Raw genomic sequence first — 21,836 nt, forward strand, 5'->3', positions numbered from 1 at the left:
TATTTCCAATTCATTAGAAAACACCAGGTCGGGATGACGATTTGATCTGTCAAAAAAACAAAACACTGTTTCCTCCACTAGCATCTTGCCAGCAACGCCCTGCATCCCAGACCGGCGTGCGCACCACACAGACGCACTAACCGGCGAGAGGATAACGGCGGCTGCTCTGTCGGGCTGCAGCTGATGCTGCTGAAGCATCTGCAGCGCTGTTTGCTTGGTTTAGTGTGTGTGTCTGTGTGTGTGATTCCAGATGTCACCGACTGAGGATTGGCGTCCACACCGCTGCGGGGGATGTGTGTGAGTACAGGCCGTTTGGATGCGAGTTCGGGACGGACGGATTTCATGAAAGGAACAATCTCAGCGAGGGAAAACATGACAGTCTTCCCGCTCCCCTGACGATTCTCCGGGATGCAGTCATAGTCTGAGGCCGGACATGATCTTAATCTCAGGGATTGCTGTAGTTGATGCGGGATGATGTGCGCCGCACCCCGAGTGATATTGATAAGGGGAACACAGCTCGGTCCTTCACTACCCCGCTGATTTTTTGCTTGACTGTGGCTCGTAGTGATCATCTTCATTTATTTATTTTTATTATTTATTTTTTATTTTTTGAATTTTTTTGCTGGGCTGGGACTATTTGGGAGACCTTCTGATGTGGAAGGACTGGGCTATTTTGCCTGAAGGGATCAATTGAGCACTGTTGCTCTCACCCGGAGGGAAACCAGGGCTGAGCTGCTCACCTGGTCATTTCAACACAAGTATGTGAAATGTTTTTCGTGTATGCGCGTGCATGTGTAATGAAACACACTGCATATTTAGAAATGACCGGTGAAGCCACTTTTACTGCAAGGATGTCCTCAGATCATACTAATGTATGACTCATCTACTTAAAAAAGTCACTTCTGCTAAATACTGTATCTGGCTTTCACCCTTTTACTGTTAACAGGTGCTTTTTGGAGAGATGTGAGCATCCCTCACCACCAATGGCAAGTCTCTGCAGGGCGCAGAATCAGTGCATATTGCACTGCTATACATTATAGTGATAACCATATTTCATCCCCCTGTATAGGAGACTTCTTCTATGGCTGTCTGAGCTCATGTGTCCTGTCTTTAGGGCCGCACATGGTGAAACACTGAGGCCTTCCTCTGACTGAGAGGCCATTAAAGTCTGTCAGGGTTTTACAACGCTTATATGCAGGCTTGTAATGGAAAGTCACTAATGGGAGGATGATCAATAGAAGCCTTGGTCAATCTTCATCACTGGCCCTCCTTTATCTGAGGATATTTTATTACACATACAGTAGGTCATCAGTGGCAGACACTGACTCAGAGTACTACTGCAAGCACTGCAAGGCTTGCATGACAGCAGCAGACGTTTGTAGCCTTTACAGTAATCGCTTAAACAGTTTGGATTTGCAAATACGCATCCCACAAATGTTTTCTGATATACTTTTACATCCATCCCAAATTTCAGTAGTATATGTGATCTGATTGGTGTCGTGTAATAATCGTCAGTGGTACCTGCAATGATCACACTTGGACATGGCTAAGTGGATGATCTGGCGTGGTTTGTGTATGTGTATATTGCATGCATTGCAATATCCTGTTTATTTGTATCTGTCCACAATGGCTAAAACTGTCCTAAAGACATAATCATATTATTATTATTATTACTGTTATTATATTATTATTATGGTCATTTCAGACTTGCATAACTAGGTTTTTCTTTTTCAAAATTATTTGGATGTAATTTTGTAATTTTATGCATTAGTTTTGTTCTCTTAAAATTAGACACATACAAGACTTTTATATTATAAGAAAGATGATTATAAATAGTATAAATAGTATGTAAATAGTAGCTTGTTAAATATACATACGACCCACTAAGTCAGAGCAATCTGTGAACATACAGATAGTAGTCTCCACATTACTATGAAGGACATGCCAGTAAGCAAGTTCCACAATTTTGGACAATATCACACAAAATTTGATATAAGCCTGCTGCTTAAACACAGACATTATTGATCAAATGCATCTATACCATTTTTTCATCAATGCACCAATATGTTTGGTGTAACATGAATCTAGTAAATTTCATTTGCCCAGATTCCAATTTAAGTTTTTGTACTTATGTAATAACATTACATGTGATCAAGTTACTTAGAGTCAGGACTTTGGGCCTACATCATTCACTCACACAATAGTACTTTAATATGTTTATGTTGATGTGTAACATCCACGTAGTTCATTTAAAGGTTCTTAATAAAAAAAACTCGTACTGGTCAAAACCAGGCCACTCAATTAATTCCTTAAGCTGTCTGAATTAGGCCCGTTATCCCCCGAGTTAATTAAACTTAGTTCTAATAGTAATTTATGTGTGTCAAAACCTATTGACTATCATTAATGATTAATGAAATAACTGTGTTATAATTTTGTTTACACTTCCAACAGGCTGCTTTGACTCGGGGTGAATTTGTGTGAATCAGCAGAACTGCAAGTGTGCTGCAGGACTGAAACCAGATCCCAGCTCCTCACGCTCTGAATCTCATTCCCTTAAAACAGCCAGTCCATAGAATAAACTGTAATCAGATCATGTCCGGCACCTAGTTTTAGGATGATGTCTCCAGTTAAACTAAAACCATTCCTGGAACACACCCTTACGCACTCACCTCTGCTGAGCCTACAAAAGTCTATCAGTTTGTTCACTATGTAGAAATACTTCAAATGAATTAGAGCTTCTGCGTGCATAGTGCCGTTTACCGGCTAAAGTTTGAATTAATCTGGTTTATTATGGTGTCTTTTATTTCTAACTACATCTAGCACGTGACACAAAAACTATCTCTGTCAGCTATACTTTGTGATTAACGAAGCTTGCTTTGGTTCATTTATCAGGGGAGCTACACTTCATAACCTGTATAAAACCAGAGATACGAGACGCCATTGCTTTTGAAGCAGAGACTGACACGTCTCCCTCTCGCCCTCCCCTGCAGCCTTTCAGCATGGCTGAGAAGACGATCGAGCAGGGCTCGGTCAGCATCCCCATGGAGGAGACCAAACTTCATGGCGGAGCGCCTCAGGAGGCGCCGCTGCTCACCCACCTGAAGAAAGTGGAGAACCACATCACTGAGGCCCAACGCTTCTCCCACCTCCCACGCCGCTCCGCTGTGGACCTGGAGTTCAATGAGCTTTCGTACACCATCCGGGAGGGTCCGTGGTGGAGGAGGAGAGGTACGGGCAATGCTTAATTCACACAGTAACCATGATGGATGAGCAAGCAAACATTACCAATGGCGATCAATACGAGGAGGCCTTTAAAAGCCTTTGTGACATTTAAGAAAAACAATTTTTTCTTGTTGTTGTTATTTTCTGTTACCTTTCTCCATTATTCTGCCACATATATCCCAGCCCACTACACACACACACACTCACACTCACAGACCTCCACCATGTTGTAGCAGCCAGTGTGCCTGCAAGCTTTGCTGCGCTCAGCACAGTTTAGACATAGTAAATAATTTACACTTGCAGGTTGGCACGCTGCTTGCGTCTCTTTTGTGGCGATGGCGAGTCAAGCCCATGATTGAGCTGTTGAGCTTGAGCTTGTGAAATACAAACAGCGCTTAAACTCAACGCCCTTGTTGCTGATGAGCCTCCAGCTTTCAGTCGACTCGTCAAATAAACCACCCTCCGCAAACTGTTCGGTTTAGCTGCTTTTTTTAATGCTCTATATGCTCAAAAGGATGGGGGAATGTGAGGATAAAGGGTGCTTCAGAGGAATCCTTTATTTACACTAGGCACATGTTACCCTAGGAAAGCCTCTACATGATGCATTGCAGGTTGTGCTATTTTCAGTCTTTTGTAATATTGATGCGCATTATGAAAGCCTGGCAGAGGAGTATTGTGAAACCTGAATTCGTGGAGAGTATCAACAAGGAGCGAAGAGGAACAGCGAGGGTACCTCTAGCTTGGATCAATAATCCAGCGTTGCTTTGTCCATTGAAGCCCATGTTTTTTGGAGGCTAGTTTATTAAAATCAGCCCCTGGTTTGCTTCTGTTTTCTCATCGGGGTGCCTGCCTCAGCTCATCAGCCTGATGATGTGTGAACAGAAAGTGTTTCTCCATCAGCTTTTGCAAATTAAGTGGCTCCATTCATAAAGACGTTCTCCTTGTCATTTTACCCTCTGTCCAAACTCGCTGAACCTCCGATCACGCCTCATACTGGGCCCATCCTGCCCATTTGTTTTAACCAGCAAGCCATACCTAACTTTCTAATTTCACCTGTGCTGGAGTTTATTCTGAGGGGCTTGTCTGTGTTTGTGCCTCATTTACCCAGCTAAGCTCAGAGCTGCTCCTCTCTGATCAAAGCTGCAAAGACAGTGTAACAGCACAGAGCTTAGAACTGCTGATCTGCTGTGTGCGTTTATATCAAGTAAAACACACACGTTTTTATATAATTCCCACTGAATTACACATTGTAGGACAGCAAAGAGGACGAGCCGTGAGCAAGTGACGTCATTTGTATTTAATGTGTTTAAGTCTTTTGGTTAGCGACACACTGCTTGTGAGTCACCTCTGAAAATCTCTGTGATGAGCAGGAAGCAGAAGAACTTGTAATGCAGTGAACGTAGTTTCTGTTTACTGTAAGTCAGTGGAGGAAGGTAATGCATGAGCCGTCCTCTGTCTGTGTTATTGTTATTGTGGGCCCTTTTGTCGTGAGGCCAGTTATTTATCGCTGCTAGGATGAAGCTACTGTGACCCGCTTTCATGTTGAGGATATTTTCCTCCCGAGGGAGATAACTGGTGAAACACTAGCTCATACTTAAAAGGGGAGGGAGGGAGGAAGGGAGAGTGGGAAATGTTTACATGCCCCCAGGCGATTTACTGTGAGTTGCTCATTGCACCTGCACTGATCATCTGGTTAGTAGACAAAGGAGGGTTGCTTTTATTTATTTTTTTGTTATATTTGCAGCTTATTCATTGAATGCTGCACTTCCCGTACCATTATCCTTTTAGGGCTAATCTCAAATCTGTAAAAGGAGTGGTTCATGCTCAAAATGGAGCATAGATGCTCAGTTCTGAGACTCTGTGATGGAAATCATGCATCCTGCTTCATCACTGACATTGTCTTGCAGAAAGATTATGGATAATTTTCATTAGCATTGATCAAATATGAAAATAAAATCTCTACATGACGTCTGCATGATCAAATGAAGGTAAACTGGGAGCCACTCTGTTTGTTTGCCGTACGAAGGCTGGATATTATCTATTAAATATTCTGATCCCTTCAGTTTAACAGAGCTGTTTCTTCCGTTAAACAGCCAGGCTGAAAATGAGGCTGTGAAGTGAGAAAGAACTTACACTTCTATCACTCGCTCTTCATCTCTTATTGAGGCCCGTGGCTCCATGATGCATTGGCTCTCACCAGTAGCCTATAGCACACCCACGTCTCTGACTGAAGTGTCAGCTGTGTGGAGGACAGCCTAGACATCGGGTTTTGACAGAGAAGAGGAATGCATGCAAAAAAAGGGTTGTGTCTCTGGTTTTGCTGCTTTTTTAAAGAAATCATTTTTGTGCATCAAATGTATAAAAATGTTGTAGACGTGTTGTGTTTTTTCCCCCCAACCAGGTAGTATTTTAGCAGACACTTCCTTTAAGGATAGAATGAAATTAGATGAAATAGATACCAGTGAACAAACAGTAAACTCCAAGTGTGAAGGGAAAAAAGAAGAAGGTTTGTTGGGAAAGATCTAATAATTTTCTTTCACTTTAGACATGTGATGACCACACCTGATGCTATTCCCCTTCTTTGACTTTGTCCATGAGATCAGGCTTTAGTCACTCACTGAATAGAGCAGGGAGCAGTGAGGTGAGCCACATAATCTATGGCTCTCATGGCACTGGGTTATGTCCCTGCAGACCCACACAGATAAGGCCATTATCGTCCACGGCTTGTAGCATCAGGTTAGATCATCAGTATGCACCACATGCCATGGCATCACTGCTTCTCTGGCAGCAAGCAGCTCTGCTGTCTGAGTGGAGGCTGTCTGATGTTATAGCACTGAAAGGAGGAGGGGGCACTACTTTTAGGCTATTTAACTCAGAAGGCTGGCAGCTGTGCTGCTGAGACCCTAATTACACAGCTCAAGACAGGAAAATGTGTCCATACGGACACTGGAGAAATGGGTAAGGCGAGGGAGACATGCGTCAAAAGCCAGGGTACTTAAAGCTCCTTTTGACATTCGATTTCAAAAAGATTTCAGGTTTTCTGTCAGCTCTTAAGCTGGTTGTTTTTGCTGTTCCCATTGTGCCTGGAGAACTGCAAAGGTTAGAGAAGTTCATCATTAAAACTGGAGTCATCTTCATTTGCAAGCCACACCAAAGCAACCGTTTGTTAAAACCGCTGCATGGGAGTAATGACTGTGGTTCATCTGTTGGTGCTAGTGAGGGCATCATCATCTTAGATTACTGCTTTAATATGCACACTCCAAACCCCCTGCAGGTCTCAGAGACTCTGAGAGCCTGGATATGTCTGAACTATAGTGTTTTTTTAAAACTAAGCTAAATTTCTTTTTTCTTTCCCGCTTATGAGTAATATTTATGAGTTTTCAGTTTTTGGTATTTTTTAATTTTGTGCTTAATCTTTTGGAACATTTTGTTTTCATATCTTTTGCATTTAAAGGTTTTCTTTTCTTGAATTAGCCTTTTATTGTTCATCTTTCTTTTAAGCATTTTAACGCATTACACAGAGCAGTTGAAACTGTCTTTGTGCTAAACAAATAAACTTGGTTTCCTTTGTCTCGCGCCCGAACCCTAGCCCCCTCTAACTGCAGTTCAAGCTTCATTCTGTATGCCAACTTCACTTAAGAAGTCACTTCTAACAGCAAGTGCATCTCTAATTTACAATAAGACTCCCTTTGCTGGGTGGTGGGGATGCCATGGCCAATACCTCTGCACTGTGACTGACAGGACTCTTAGTTCTGCTTAAAAGTGGTATTTATCGTCTGGGACTTTAAGTGGTGGAGTGAAAATAGGCTTTCTACCTGCATAACCGTCTGTTGAAGCTCTTCTAAAATCAGTGAACTGAGTCCGTTCCAACATGAGACACAAAACTGCCTGTTTCACTGTTACACTGTCGGGAGGCTGAAAAGTTTTTTTTAACAAGTAGTTTAAAAATGACCAAGCGGATGGGTCGTAGCACTTTACATTCCAACACAGGATATAAGAGTTCATTTCATGCTTTTGTCTGTTGTAAAGCCTGAGGGTGGTAACACATACATTCAACAAGAGGAGCGCAGACCTCCACAAAGCCAGCTATAGGGGAACAATGTTACATTGTTATATTTCATAAATATTCTTTTTGTTTTGTGTAGTGCATTAAACTAAATGGAAAGTGTCCTGTTGAAACTACTTGACATAGTTATTTTTATTTTTGACGATACAGTAAATGTGAACATGCATTCCAAGTGAATTACTACTAAATAAAGTAAGTTATTTGTCAATAACTGGACATGAATAACTTGAGCTGATTATATTTTATATCGCAGTGTATTTCTAATGAACTAAGCAGCTCATCCTCTGTCTCTTAACACTTTCTTTAAAGATATAATGTATTTGGGGTCAGTTTGAAAGAAAGGCAGATGTGACACGTAAACGTGAGGTCAGAGGTCAAATGTGACATGATATTTGGATGCAAACTATAATGCGATATTTAGTGTCATTTCCTAAATATTGCCAATACAAATAAAGGCAGCAGAAATGTAAGCGTAGTTTTAAAGATGAAGACATTTTATGAAAGTTTGACCTTATTTGACTTTGAAGAGGTCAGAGGTCGAAAGTAACATGATAGCTAGAATCCCAATGTGTTATTCCTTATATGCCTATATGTTGTCAGTACAAATAATGTCAGGAAGAAACATATAAAGCTATATATAACTATATAGCATTATTATCACTTTGACCTTCAGATCAATCTATTGAGGTCAGAGGTCAAATGTGGCATATTTAATACTTTTTAGGCTACTTTTAAAAGGTTTTTTTTTTTTTTTAACCAATAAATCTTTAAGTTGACCTTGAAGACTTGGTGGATGTAAGCCAGTTTTTAATGGGCTGTTAATATCACCCTACTCTGCACTCCTACAAAGTTTTATCAGAATTTAATCAAAACTTTGTTTACAGACAAACTGACACGTGAACGCTGTGAAAAACACAACCTCGTTGGCAAAGGTAATAAAGTGCAGTACTCCCGCTCTAAACACTTTGAACGAGCTGTTTATCAGATCAGGAGCATTCAGTTTTATTTTTCCATCGTTACTCTTTTTTTTCCACACAGTTCTTGTACTTCTCGTTCTCATCGTCTTTCCGTATCATTTCAGGGCCACATTAAAAAAATGAATAAATAAAAGATTAAATGAATAAGTGAAAGAGTTCAATTTGAATCCAAAGGAAGAAACGCTCACATTAGACCTTATAACATTTGGCCTAAAACCATGAGTGTTAACTTTGAAGTAATGCTTATAAGAATAACTGGTGAAATTAATCACATGATTATAAATAACTCAGCTTTTTTTTGTTGTTGTCAGGTTATAAAGCCCTCCTGAAGTGTCTGTCAGGAAGATTTAACAGCAGAGAGCTGATTGGTATCATGGGGCCTTCTGGAGCCGGAAAGTCCACACTGATGAATATTTTGGCGGGGTACAGGTGAGCCCTGCACTTGGAGTTATTGCAGATGTGGAAATGGAAGATTGAATGATATGCACATGAAGAGGTCTCTCTCATGCTCAGAAGCTGGTACTGTGTTTAAAAACAGGGAGACCGGCATGAAAGGTACAATCCTGGTGAACGGCCGACCGAGGGATTTGAGGACTTTCAGGAAAATGTCCTGCTACATCATGCAAGATGATATGCTGCTGCCACACCTCACTGCGAGGGAGGCCATGATGGTGAGGTCATTAAAAAAGTAAAATCTTAACTTCTCATTGAATCCTAGTTCAGCAATGACAGCTGAGTTCTGTCTGTCTTTCAGGTTTCCGCCAATCTGAAACTGAATGAGAGCATGCAGGTCAAAAAGGAGCTTGTAAGTCTGAACTTACTGATGGTATTTCTGCATTACGTGCAGAAGCGGTTGCTGATGTTAGGGGTGTGGAAATGAATAGAAATGTGTCTAGCTGCAGAGAGTTTTGCTTGCCATTAATACAAATGTTTCTGAGGTAATTTGGGGTAAAACTGCAAAAAAAATGAGGAGTCTTACTTTTTGATCATTTTAATTTTGGGGGACTTTTAAGTCACCACTTTAACCTGAAACAGTTGTCTAATAAGAATTTATATTATGCTATTTAGAGAAGCAGGGCACAGACAAGACAGAGGAGGTCAACCTAATAGTTGCCTGATATAATGGAAATCAATGACCTATAGCAGGGGTGCCAAAGGTAAGGTCCAGGGACCAGAATCGTCCAAACAAAAACTCCTGTCCGGCCCCCTGGACTGCTTTGGAAAATGTTAAGGAAGGCATAAATTTTGGACTTTTAATTGTATTTCATAAGTTTGACAGCTTTTCTTACAAATAATGACTTCCCACCCTTGTTCAAATTACAAATAATTAAGTAATTAAGTAATAGATAAACAGTTACCTACTATAGAATTTTTATTTTCAGTAAAATATTTTTAAAAAGAAATTTTCTGCTTCTTCTGTACAGTGACAGAAAGGTGGGTTTAACTGGTCTGGCCAAAGTAACATTAAAGTGGGCTGTGGCCCGTGATGCAAAATAGGTTTGACATCCCTGCCTTATATTATCACAGCTAACCCAAGCCACATTATCACATTGGAGCCAGAATACTTGCCTGATCCACATCAAACAACACTGAAGGCAGCAAAACACTGTATGCTGATGTGCAGCTGCAGTTGATGACCACTGTCTTGTCTGCAGTGAAATCCTTCTGCTGCACATCACAGCATACATCCATATTTGGCTTTGAAGTTAAATCTCTTTCATATTGCACACCTCTATTTTTAGCTTTGAGTAAGCGCGCCGTGGCGTTCCAACACTTCTCTTTGTTTGGGTTGAAGGTGGACGAGATCCTGACCGCTCTGGGCCTTCAGGAGTGTGCTCAGACACGTACCATCTCTCTCTCTGGGGGCCAGTGTAAAAGACTGGCCATTGCCCTGGAACTGGTTAACAATCCACCTGTCATGTTCTTTGATGAGCCCACCAGGTAGGACAACACTCATCTGGATTAACTCTGTGTGATTTCAGCTGAAATGCAGTCTAAATAGTGCATCTTTCTTTGCGTGTCCCATCCAAGTGGTCTGGACAGCGCGTCCTGCTTCCAGGTCGTTTCCCTCATGAAGTCCTTGGCTCAGGGAGGACGGACAATCATCTGTACCATTCATCAGCCCAGTGCCAAGCTCTTTGAGATGTTTGATAAGGTAACTTGAGTGCTCTTTCTCCTGGGCATGCCTCACCACCCATTAGCTGCAGCTCAGACCTAGACTCTACATGCTTGCAGGGTTTGTTTCATGCAGCTGAAGCTGTGTGGCAGTCGATACCCGGCCCTGTTGTTTTGTCAGTTGTCGATGCATTATTCACGGAGCCATTGTGTTCAAAACTATGTTGATTACTCTGTACATGTGTTCTTATTCACCAGCTGTACATCCTCAGTCAGGGTCAGTGCATATACAAGGGCACAGTCCCTTACCTCATCCCTTATCTGAAGAACCTGGGTCTCCACTGCCCGACATATCATAATCCAGCTGATTTCAGTGAGTTGATTACAAGTGTATATCCATGCATAACTTTTTATATGTTATGCATCGTTCTCATTAGCTTGTCCTCTCTATTCCCAGTCATTGAGGTGGCATCGGGGGAGTACGGAGACCTGAACCCAGTGCTGTTTGACGCAGTCCAGGGCGGACTGTGCTCAGAGGAGGGCAAGAAGAACTCGAGGGACAAAACTGACTCCTCTTGTCCCTCACAGTGTCACAGTGTAAGTGATATCAGCGCTTTAACACATCACACACACCCTGTGTGTCTGGTATTTAACATTATTAAACCCCTGAAAGTACCAGACTTTACTCATTTTAAAGAATTGTTCATTTATTAGGAAAATTGATCAAATCTTGCTTTTTGTTGTCTCTGGTTTTCCTGGAATTAACCACGTTCGTTATTGTTGTCTACTTCTATTAACAATTAGATGCAGGCAACATATTTCTAAACTACAAAGCCACCATATAATAGAAATGATAAACGATACCTTTATAAAAAGTAGTAGTGCTGTACTTACTGGGGTTGTATTTCACCACAGATACTCAAATTGCTCACAGCTGAATGGGAACCTTAAAAATGCTGCTATGACAGCCAATAAAAAATATAATCAGTAGCTAAAAATTGAGGCAACAAAATAAATAAAAAATAGACCTTTCCTATTTCCTATTCACAGTAATACCTTTTAAATGGTACAATTTTTTCATCCCTACTCCACTGATCTGTCTCATTAGTCTCTATAAGCTGTCTTCTCACTATGTCTTTCTCAGCCCTATAATATAATAACTTAATAAGAGCATCAGCAAAAATGCTAGAACCGTGACTGTAAACCACCCACAGCTGTCTGCTTTACGGTTACTCCTGTTTAATGCATACTGCAGTTTTGCCCTGCTGCTTCCTTTAAGCGCAGTGAGGTCATTGATTTTCTCTGTTATTCTTTGTTATGCACTTATTACCCTTCTGATTCTGATTGAGCCAGAAGACAAACACCACTTTTGTATCTGTCCTTTAAATAAAACTACAGCTAGTGTGGATTTAGCTTAGATCTGCACAGGAAGTGGAGTTTTGAGTTTGAACCTGGTCCGTGTGGAGTTTGCGACCACTCCTCACGCTTCGAGCTTACTTTGGTTTCTTCATGAAAGCACACTGGGTTAATTCTGCTGTCACTGTGCCCTTGACCAAAGCAGTGGCCTACATGAAGAGCTGGCCCCTGGGTGCTGCTGCATCCTGATACTGCTCCTCCTAGTAATAATAATTAGAGAGAACATGTTTCCCTGTGGAGTTGAATAGAGATATCCTTATCGTCATAGTTTTCAATTTCATTTTTGTAAAACAAAACAAGTTATAGACAGTAAGTAAGCTGCAAGTGTCTCTGCCACTAGACAGAAACACTCTTGTTTAAAATACACCAAGAAATAATGCTACATGTTATCATTTTAACTGATATGAGTACTCTATTATTTCTAATTTTGCACAGGACACAGGAACACTTGAGAAGCATAGCTTCGCCACCAGTACATTCACACAGTTTTGCATCCTCTTCAAAAGAACCTTCATTACAATATGCAGAGATACGGTATAGTATTTACTCTATAAATATCTCCAGATTTTATCAATTAAAATTCACTTAAACTTTGTTTTTATTCTTGTCATGAGTTACAGACTTTTGAGTTTTATTTCTTTTTTTTCTCAAGGTGCTGACCCACCTTAGGGTGATGTCCCATCTGTCCATTGGAGTACTCATTGGCCTGCTCTATCTCAAAATTGGAAATGATGCCAGCAAGGTTTTCAACAACACTGGCTTCCTCTTCTTCTCTATGCTTTTCCTCATGTTTGCTGCCCTGATGCCCACAGTGCTAACCTGTAAGACTTGTCTTCTATGCAGAGAGTGGAAGTTGTTTGTCTGTTACAAGTGGAAAGTCTTTAAATGCCGCTGTTGTTCCACAGTTCCTCTAGAGATGTCTGTGTTTGTGAGAGAACATCTTAACTACTGGTACAGCCTGAAGGCCTATTACTTGGCCAAAACCATGGCTGACATACCGTTCCAGGTAGTGTTTTGCTTTTTGAACACTTCGTATTTTGTGCATGCGTGGAGTACAGTTTAAACTAATTGCATTAAAAATGTGCTTCACAGGTGATTTGTCCAATTATGTACTGTAGTATAGTGTACTGGATGACAGAACAACCTGCAGAGGTGGGTCGCTACCTGCTCTTTATGGCCTTGTCTACATCCACAGCGCTGGTGGCGCAGTCGCTGGGTCTGCTTATAGGAGCTGCATCAACATCTCTGCAGGTAAGTAATGGAGTGTTCTCTCCCAACAACGTACAAGAAAAAAATAAATGCACCCATGTGGTTTTATAATGATAGAGGCAAAGTTAAGCTACTTCATAATAAGTAGCTTGGTGCACCCCAAAAAGTACATAAGCAAAAGTACACAAGTACATGTACTATTTAAGATGGGGAAATATTGCTTCTTTTTTTTTTTTTTTTGCAAAATTACCAAGAAATTACACAATATTTAAAGTTGCTTACAGTGTAAGTTGTGTCTTCTTTTCTGTAAAATAACCCAAACTTATGCACAACTTAAAATTACTTAAAATGTAATTATTTGTTCTTTCCTGTATGGTACCTGAAGTTATGCAGTACTTAAACCTACTGATACACAATCTAAAATTACTTACACATTACTTAAAATTACTTAAAATGTAATTATTTCTTTGTTTCCTGTAAAAACCGGAGTTGTTACCTCCTTATTCTAGTGTCCCTGCCTAAGTATTTGTAGGTAAATATAATACATTGAAATTTCAAATAAAATACAATGAAATTTCATTTAATTACAGGGGAATTATACCCTTAGTTATGGGCTATATTATAAATGCTTGAATATGTAAAAATGGGCCTGTAGTGCACTGACTGAATTTCAGTAAAGAAAAAGATGTTTGTGTGTCAGATTTTGCTTTTTTCGCTGCTGGACTGTCTCTACTGTTTGAAATAAATCGAACGGGCTCACACAGCAGAGTTGTTACTACAGTGGGTGGTTTTAGTCATACATTTACTCTGAACAATGCTGCGAACATCTTGGCATTAAATGGCACTTTTTCACATGTAGCACACAACAAGAGATTGTGTGTGTCAGATGAGGTGTTGTAATCATTTATTGTTTAACGTAGGTGGAGGTGGTCACCCTTTATCAAAAAAGTATCCCTGCAATCCAAAATTTTTATTAACGAAATTTTCTGTGTTTTTGGTAAACTGGCTTTGTTTATTCTGGCAAGTCTGCATTTAGGAATGATAGCTTTGTTTAAAAGTGGAAGGTGTGAGGGTTGGGTTTTTAGAATAGAATAGAATAGAATAGAATAGAATAGAATAGAATAGAATAGAATAGAATAGCCCTTTATTGTCATTGTACATGTACAATGAAATTGTAGGTGCTCCTCTCCACTCACTAAATAGTAGACAGTAGGAATAAACTGCAAACAGGAGAAAACAGAAAGTCAAGATAGATATATACAAGATAAGATAAAAGGCATACAATGGAGAACAAAATAGTTGCAAAGTGCTCAGAGGTAGTGCAAAGTAAAGAAGCTGTTAATGAGTCTGGAGGTGTAGGACCTAATCGACCTGAGGTGCCAACCAGAGGGCAGCGGGTCAAACAGGTGGTGGGCGGGGTGCAAGGGGTCACCTGTGATGGCTCTGGTTCCTGAGACAGGAGGATCTGGCAATGGTCTCCAGGAGTGGCAAAGTGCAGCCAATGGTTTTTTGGGCAGTGTTAATTACCCTCTGCACAGCCTTTCTATTCTCAGTTGTGGCTCCTAAGGACCAAACACCCAGGCACTATGACAGCACGCTCTCCACTGAGGAGCGGTAAAAGGCCAACAGCAGCTTCTGGTCCACGTTATTCTTCCTCAGAATTTCCCAGGGGAGGGGTGGTTTCAAGCTGAGCAAAGAAGGTGTTGTGCTCCCCTGTGAGTTTGAGGCTGCTGTCGGGGGTTGTGGGGCTCCGTCCTTTGTAGTTACTGAAAGTTTGGATACCTCTCCACAACTGCTGGGTGTTGGTGGTGGTGAAGAAGCCCTCTATCCACCTCCTGCAGGCCTCCTTGGCCCATTTAATGCCATTCCTCAGGTTGGCGCTGGCAGTGCAGAACAGGGAAATGTCCCTCAGCCTGAAGGCTGAGTTATGAGTCATGAACAGAGCCTGTACTTCACTCGTTATCTAAGGTTTTCAGTTAGGAAAAACCTGGATGTCACATTCTCTACACAGCATTTAATGTAGAAAAGGACAGACTGAGTGGAGGTTTCCAGGTCCTTCTGTTCAAAGATTGACCAGTCTTTCAGATCAAAACAGAGCATCATCTGGCCATGTTTTAATGACATGGGTGCTTCGAGGGGTTTATTTCCTGAGGGGAATGCAGGCAGGGATGAGGAGCAGATAGAGGTGGTCAGATTGTCCTAGGTGGGGGAGGGGTGTTGCTCTGTAGGCACGCTTGATGTTACTGTGACCTTCTGTGAAGGCTTCTGTTGTTGGTGAGGCAAAGTTACACTGGATGCATTGTTAATACATTTCTGCAGATAGTTGGTTAATAAACCACACTGTTTCAGTTTTTATTTTGACATTTGTTCAATAAAAAACATAACATGTATGCAACATGTAAATAAAGAGAATGGTAAAAGGACTGGATCTTATATAACACTTATCTACTCTGCCTGAGACACTCAGTGCTTTATACAACTCACCTAATTCACTTTTTAAAAATGCTTTTTCTACATAAGTGCTTTCTGTCAAACATTCACAGTCCAATGGATGCATCAGAGAGCAACTTGTGATTAGTATCTTGCCGAACAGCCATCCCAGAATGGTGGATACTGTGTGTATTTATATAAAGGTTTCTTGACAGAGTTTGATAAGGTGTCTAGCTGACGTTTTAAAGTTATGCAATTACTTGGTTATTATATTTTTTAAATAACTTGTTATCCAGCACTGACGTGGATGCTGACAAGTATCCCAGACTTCGCAGTGGCATAGTGTCTTCTTACCACTTGTAGTTTGCCACAATGAATGATAAGGTCCTCAAAAATCTGTAATGCAATGCAATGGGGAAAAAAGCAGCACTTATAATGACAGTTCCACAATGTAACAGAACAAATTTTATATTGCAGAAAGTTGATTCAGTTCATCCGGACGTTGTGTTATCTTCAGTCTCAGCTGACTGCAGATCTCCCAGCCTTATAAACAAGGCAGCTGCACAACAATCACAACGAGCAGCATCGCCTAACAATGAGCCATGAGCTCAGTTTGTGGTCATTAATATGCACATTACATTCAGAGAGCGTTGTGGCATGGTGGTTTGCAGCAACAAGGTCCTGGGTTTGAATCTCCTTTCTGTGTGGTCTTTGTATGTTCTCCCCAAGTCTGCACGGCTTCTCTCCGGGTACTCCAGCTTCCTCCCACAGTCCAAAGACATGTAGTTGGTGAGGTTAGGTTAACTTGCAATTTTAAATTGACTATAGGTTTAAATGTGAGTGTGAATGATCTGTGTGTCAGCCTTGCAACAGACTGGTAGCTTCTTCAGGGTGTGGCCCACCTCTTGACTTCAGACGCTCCCTTCTTCTCAAGAAAAAAGGAAAAAGAACATGGATGGATAATATGCATATTAAAATGACAGTTAATCAGCAATGTGAAGATACTCTTAGGTACCCTCCTTGATCTAGACATGGTTGCTCTCCTTTTATACATATGGCCGTTTGCTCAAACCAGCTCTCCTCCATGTCTAGGCTGATCCTCATCCTCATCACTGAAAGAGTGCCCCCTACTCCGTAGGTATACGGTAACTAAACTGCAACATCCCACCTTTGATGTGGCTTCCCAGCGGTTCCCCAAGTCTCTGTAAACAGCACATATGGCCACTGAGCAAGGGTTATGATAATTTGCATATTAACAATCATGAAGCTGATCTTGTGTTAGGTAGTGGTGCTGGTTCTGATTGTTGTGCAGCTGTACTGTTAATATGGAGAATGTGCAGTCAGCTGAGATGGAAGAAATCACTTAGATGAGTTATAAATGTTCTTCTAACTGAAAAATGCTGTCTCCAGATGAACTGAATCAAGGTTCCTTAGCTGCATCATCAAGGATGCACCAAGCGTGCATTTTATAGAAAAAGTGACCAGTGTGAGCAAATAGCGGATAATGATAATGATCTAAAATGCTATACTACAATACTTTCTTTTGTCTGCTTACAAGGTAAGAAATTAACTTTTTCATATGATTTTTGCTGCTAATTCATTCCACAGGTGGCAACATTTGTGGGCCCAGTCACAGCCATACCTGTCCTCCTTTTCTCTGGCTTCTTTGTCAATTTTGACACCATTCCCAAATACCTACAGTGGAGTTCTTATGTTTCCTATGTCAGGTATGTCAGCTACCAATGAATTTCTAAGGCTGTTGAATAGAAAATCAAGCTTTTTCTAAACTCATTTTAGTAATTGGTTTCTGTGGTTTGACTGTCTACACTGACTCTCTTTAATCACCCACTTTTAGGTATGGCTTTGAGGGGGTGATACTCTCTATTTATGGGATGAACCGGTCTGAGCTTGAATGTCCAGACCCTGTGTGTAAGTTTCAAAAGCCAGAGGAGGTCTTGCAGCTGTTGGATGTGGAGGACGCAAAGCTTTACGTGGACTTCATGGTGCTGGGGGTTTTCTTCCTGATCCTCAGACTCGCCACTTACCTGGTTCTGCGCTACAAAGTCAAGTCAGAGCGTTAAGACGTCCAGAGGCACAGTGCTGATGGATATGGATGCTCATGAATATCCCAGAAGTGTGAGATAGTAAGAAAACCTATCCTCTCTCTTTTTCAGTTTCAACATTTCAAAATCAATCGAGTATGTGCTGCACCATTACTCAAACTGTACAGTATGGTACAGATTGAAAAGGTTTACTGATAAGAAAATGAAAAGTTTCAACTGTGAATTGTTGTTCCCTGCACACTGTTACTGTATGCCAGGTAATGGTCACCATCACCTTTCATAAATACAATAAAATATTGCTCAGTGGCACCATGAGTGGACAGAACACCCCCCAAAAAAGCAGATCGCATGTTTCATTAAGCTGAGAATTTTGAAAATGTACTTTTTTTGGTGACTCCAGGAAAGTGTTTGTAACTTGGAGCTTCTTAATCCAGTGCCTAAAAGGTATTTCAAGGCCCACAACAGAATCTGCTTAATTGACACAAAGAACAGCAGCCATCAAGATGACCCTGAAACGTGATTTCAAGTCAGATCCTCTGTTATTGCCAACAGAAAAGTGGAAGCCTTTTTTGGGGCTCATCTCTCTCTCCTGTAGGATAATCTTGTCAGGTGTCCTTACCAAAATGCACGACGTGGCGACTTGTCTTTATGGAACAGAAATCGACTGCCAGTGGATGACTCTCCTCGCTGGAGACCATTTTCGCAGGCCTTTTGCCCCAGCGCTCACAGTGATGGGACACTTTGCCTCGGATGAAGAGCTTGTGAATATGTTAAGCAATGTGTCTTATACAAAGACTGACATGGATTCGCCCCGCATCCGGCCCTAACGACTCCTTACTTGCTCCTGCACGTGTTTGCTTCTGCCACAACTCGGGAAGCATTGAGTGAATTGGGAGCGACACGTGAAAGCGAGTAAGCTGTTTGCAGCCTGATGCAGTGGGCCGTCTTCATCGCAGACAGAATAGCATTTTAGGTGAAGTGCAATAGAATATATTATGGCTAAAAAATAGCAAAAAAAAAGGAGAAGAAGAAGAAGAAAAAGTGTTGTTTGTCTAATCAGTGTCGCTCTTTTGACACAGTTCTTTGAAATGCTTGTTTCCACTCGTATGACTCTTTAGCTGCCTCCTCCCTGAGCTGAAAAAGGAAGTCCCCTCCTCCTTTCCTCCTCTTTCTCTCTGCTTTGCTGATGTCTGACAGATGCGTGTTGTTCAAAACAATGTTAGATACTTGAAATGCTGGCTGGGCGGTTTTTGTGCCTCTGAACTAGAATGATTTGAGTTTTCTCTGCTTCCTTGTTTGCACATACACTACACCTTATATCTACATACTGGCTCTCTATTTCTCTCTCTTACACACACACACACACACACGCAGAGGTACATTACAGACATACACACACACATCACCATGGCAATGTTTAGAAGAGCCTCTCCTAGTCACACGGCAATGCAAATATTTTCCAATAGACTTGCTATGAAATATTTCTTACTCCAACTATGCTACTTAGTAATCCTTATTATAATACTTCAAATAATGTGAGTATATAACCAATGATTGTACAGTGAGTATGTCATGCTGTAAACAAATGTACATTTGCACTTTTCAGTGTATCTTTATTGTTTTTTCTTATTTATTTGTATTTAGTTTTATTTTTTTAAACCTACAAGACGAGTGCTGCTTGAAAGTGCAATGGGGGAAAGAAAACGGCACATGGATGTTGCATGATCATCTTAGGAGTGAAATTTATGAGATATTAAATTTTAGAGTATGGGACAGTGGTTTTATTTCCTCATCCAAACATATCTGTCCCGCCACGTTTGAGGAGATGCGAATCCTCCGCTCTGCACTGAGCATTTCTTTTAGAACATCTGGAGCCACGTGTGCGTCACTAGTGCGGATTAAAGATGACACGATCAGGAGTGAAAAGAGGCGAATGTACGAGACGTCCTGGATGGAAGAAGGCAGGGATACAGAACAGAGAGCCAAATATGTCATTATGTAGCTAAAGAGGTTCGCAGTCTCTTTGGGAAGCAGCTGGATTGGAGAGCAGATCACTAATCACTAATCTGCTTCGCTGTTCAGCACAGAGATGGCTGTGATTAATAGCAATAGTTCACATCGTGATGTTTATGAAACCTCCTGCAGTTTATAAGGTTTATGTTCTTCTTACCGGTTCTATTATGTGCAATAACCACACAAAGGCAACTCTGTGAGACCAATTACATGAAATGTGACGCTGAAATTTTTTCGTTGTAGTGCGTTCGTTGCTTGTGTTCAGTGACAAAAGCTAATGTAGGGAAATGGATTGTCAGAAAGATTGTCACCTCAAAGACCAAAGCGGGATCATAACATTTATTCTAATATCAGGATAATTATAGAAAAAATGCATGGAATGAAATAAAAGGTGTTTAAACTCAATTTTCCTACAAAAACAGATGATATGTGTTTTAAGTTTCTCTAAATTGGAAGCAGAAACTTAACTGCAACTCCAACGCCAACCAATAAACAGTCATCAAGTAACTGGACAGTCTGGGGGAGTTTGGGGCTTAGATGTTAAGGCCCGTGGTACCAAAGACGAAAACAAGTCTCCCTTCTTCTCCCCCATAATGTGCATGCAGTGTCCAATATTACCATTAATTTTCTGACCAAAATAAGTGCTCTGAGGACACATTAACAAAGTCTGTAGTACAGTCAGTTTGTCTGGTAGAATCCCTGATTAGCTGATTATAAATGAGGTGTGGGAAGATGTGAGATGTGTGTAAGCGTTATGAAGTAGCTATGGAAGTGAAATTGCAGGATGCAATATCACTTGAACGCATGGTGACGTCACACTGTTTGCGCAGTCTCTTTATCACTTTGCAAAATCATTTCACAGCTTCATCCGTTTGCTCATAAGAAGCCACCGGGCTTATTGTGCACTCGCATGGTAAAGAGTAATATGCAGGCTATCCCTACAGAAAGCTTGGACTCTTATTAAAAATGTGTGATGGGATTAGAGGTAGTTGTTTTATCTAATTTTCCGCTTAGAGTTTAATTTCTGATTTTAAAAAAAATGCAAGTTCTGTATACTGAACGCTGTTCCGAGGATTATATTAAAGATCATTTATAACCTTTACCCTTTCTTTGTGAGATGATTTGATCGGACACTGATCGCTGATACTTTTTCCATAACCATATTTATACACTGAAGAGTAGCAAACACTTAATTATTTGTGATTCTTTCCAGTGCTCAGGAGTACACTCATCGTGAGCATTTTCACAAGACTCGTTTAGCTTTAAATTTACATTAGAGGCATTTAGGTAACCCAGTAGTAGCTCGGCTGCTGTTTCGTGCCATGTATTGATGCGAAAACCTCTTGAAACAGCTTTTTCAAATACGGGTGTGCTTTAAAACATAAATCATAAAGCTGAGGGGCGTGCAGGAAACATCAGGAAGAACCAGAAAATGATTTCCACATTTTATTGCACATTTTATAGCTCCGAAGCTCCCCAGTCCTGTTGACTTGGAGGGCAGTAATTGCAGAGAGGCACAATGTAGCAGGATGAGAGGGGCTGAAGTGTTTCCACGGATGTACATAATGGGTTTATCCAGAGTGGTGAAGCAGTTCAGTCATAAATTACGTTCCTCATCTCAGCAGAAGGTGACAAAAGAAAAGCAGCTTCAACGTAAACGCTCTTTTTCTACATTCACTGGGAAAATATTTAGTTGGGTCTGAATAGGAAGCTAGATTTCAAACTTAATCTACTCTCATTTTTTAAAATAGAGAGAAAATACATGAAAAAGCATGAAGAGAGAGGATATTCCTTCACTTTCTTTTGCTTATCCAGTTCAGACTTGTAGTGGGGCTGGATTCTGTCCCAGCTTTGATGGGGTGAGAGGGAGGTTACACTGAAAACATAAAGAGTGTTTTTAACTGTCCAAGTTCTTTGAGAGTTTTGCACAGCCTCAGAACGGACTTTAATAACTTGAAGATGATAAGGCTCTGCACTAGCACCTTGAGACAAATCAGCACGCTCGCTGGCCAATAAGGCAGCATTATAGCTAGTAAAGGAGCTGCCTGCCTGCCACTTTGCTCACCTAAAATCTAGGAAACTGAAAAAGCAAGGCAAGTTAGACTTCACGATTGTACTCAGAATAATGGGGTCATTGAAGGTAACTGCTAGTGTGAAATTCTAATGTGTTTCACTGTTGGATAAACTGGTCAGAGATGAAACTCATTAGGTAGGCTTGGTGATCCCAGCAGGCCCGATATCCCATGAACTCTTACCTGCATTGAAATATAAATAAAACACATAAAAGTGGTAGAGGCACAGCATTAATATTCTTCAACTCCCACT

The 21,836-nt window shown here is 41.0% G+C and overlaps 1 protein-coding gene across 1 annotated transcript; it reads left to right on the forward strand.

Moving 5' to 3' along the window:
• The first annotated feature begins 25 nt into the window (after nucleotides 1–25).
• On the forward strand, nucleotides 26–20,613 carry abcg4a (ATP-binding cassette, sub-family G (WHITE), member 4a). The gene is made up of 15 exons (XM_026182540.2): nucleotides 26–758; nucleotides 2,991–3,228; nucleotides 8,577–8,694; nucleotides 8,804–8,936; nucleotides 9,020–9,070; nucleotides 10,061–10,206; nucleotides 10,297–10,420; nucleotides 10,639–10,753; nucleotides 10,838–10,977; nucleotides 12,232–12,330; nucleotides 12,449–12,617; nucleotides 12,702–12,802; nucleotides 12,889–13,047; nucleotides 17,044–17,162; nucleotides 17,291–20,613. Exons 2-15 carry the CDS (start codon nucleotides 3,000–3,002, stop codon nucleotides 17,514–17,516), a joined length of 1,929 nt encoding a protein of 642 aa, XP_026038325.1. The 5' UTR covers nucleotides 26–758; nucleotides 2,991–2,999; the 3' UTR covers nucleotides 17,517–20,613.
• The last annotated feature ends 1,223 nt before the right edge of the window (nucleotides 20,614–21,836 follow it).

Source organism: Astatotilapia calliptera, chromosome 10 (assembly GCF_964374335.1).
Source record: "Astatotilapia calliptera chromosome 10, fAstCal68.1, whole genome shotgun sequence".
In the NCBI taxonomy this organism is placed as follows: Eukaryota; Metazoa; Chordata; class Actinopteri; order Cichliformes; family Cichlidae; genus Astatotilapia; species Astatotilapia calliptera.

What these genes read in the sequence shown, in the direction of transcription:
- abcg4a (XM_026182540.2), top strand. Translation starts at nt 3,000, where the DNA reads ATGGCTGAGAAGACGATCGAGCAGGGCTCGGTCAGCATCCCCATGGAG. An exon ending in CTGCGAGGGAGGCCATGATG is followed by an intron (nt 8,937 to 9,019) that starts GTGAGGTCATTA and finishes TCTGTCTTTCAG; the next exon opens with GTTTCCGCCAATCTGAAACT. An exon ending in TCATAATCCAGCTGATTTCA is followed by an intron (nt 10,754 to 10,837) that starts GTGAGTTGATTA and finishes CTCTATTCCCAG; the next exon opens with TCATTGAGGTGGCATCGGGG.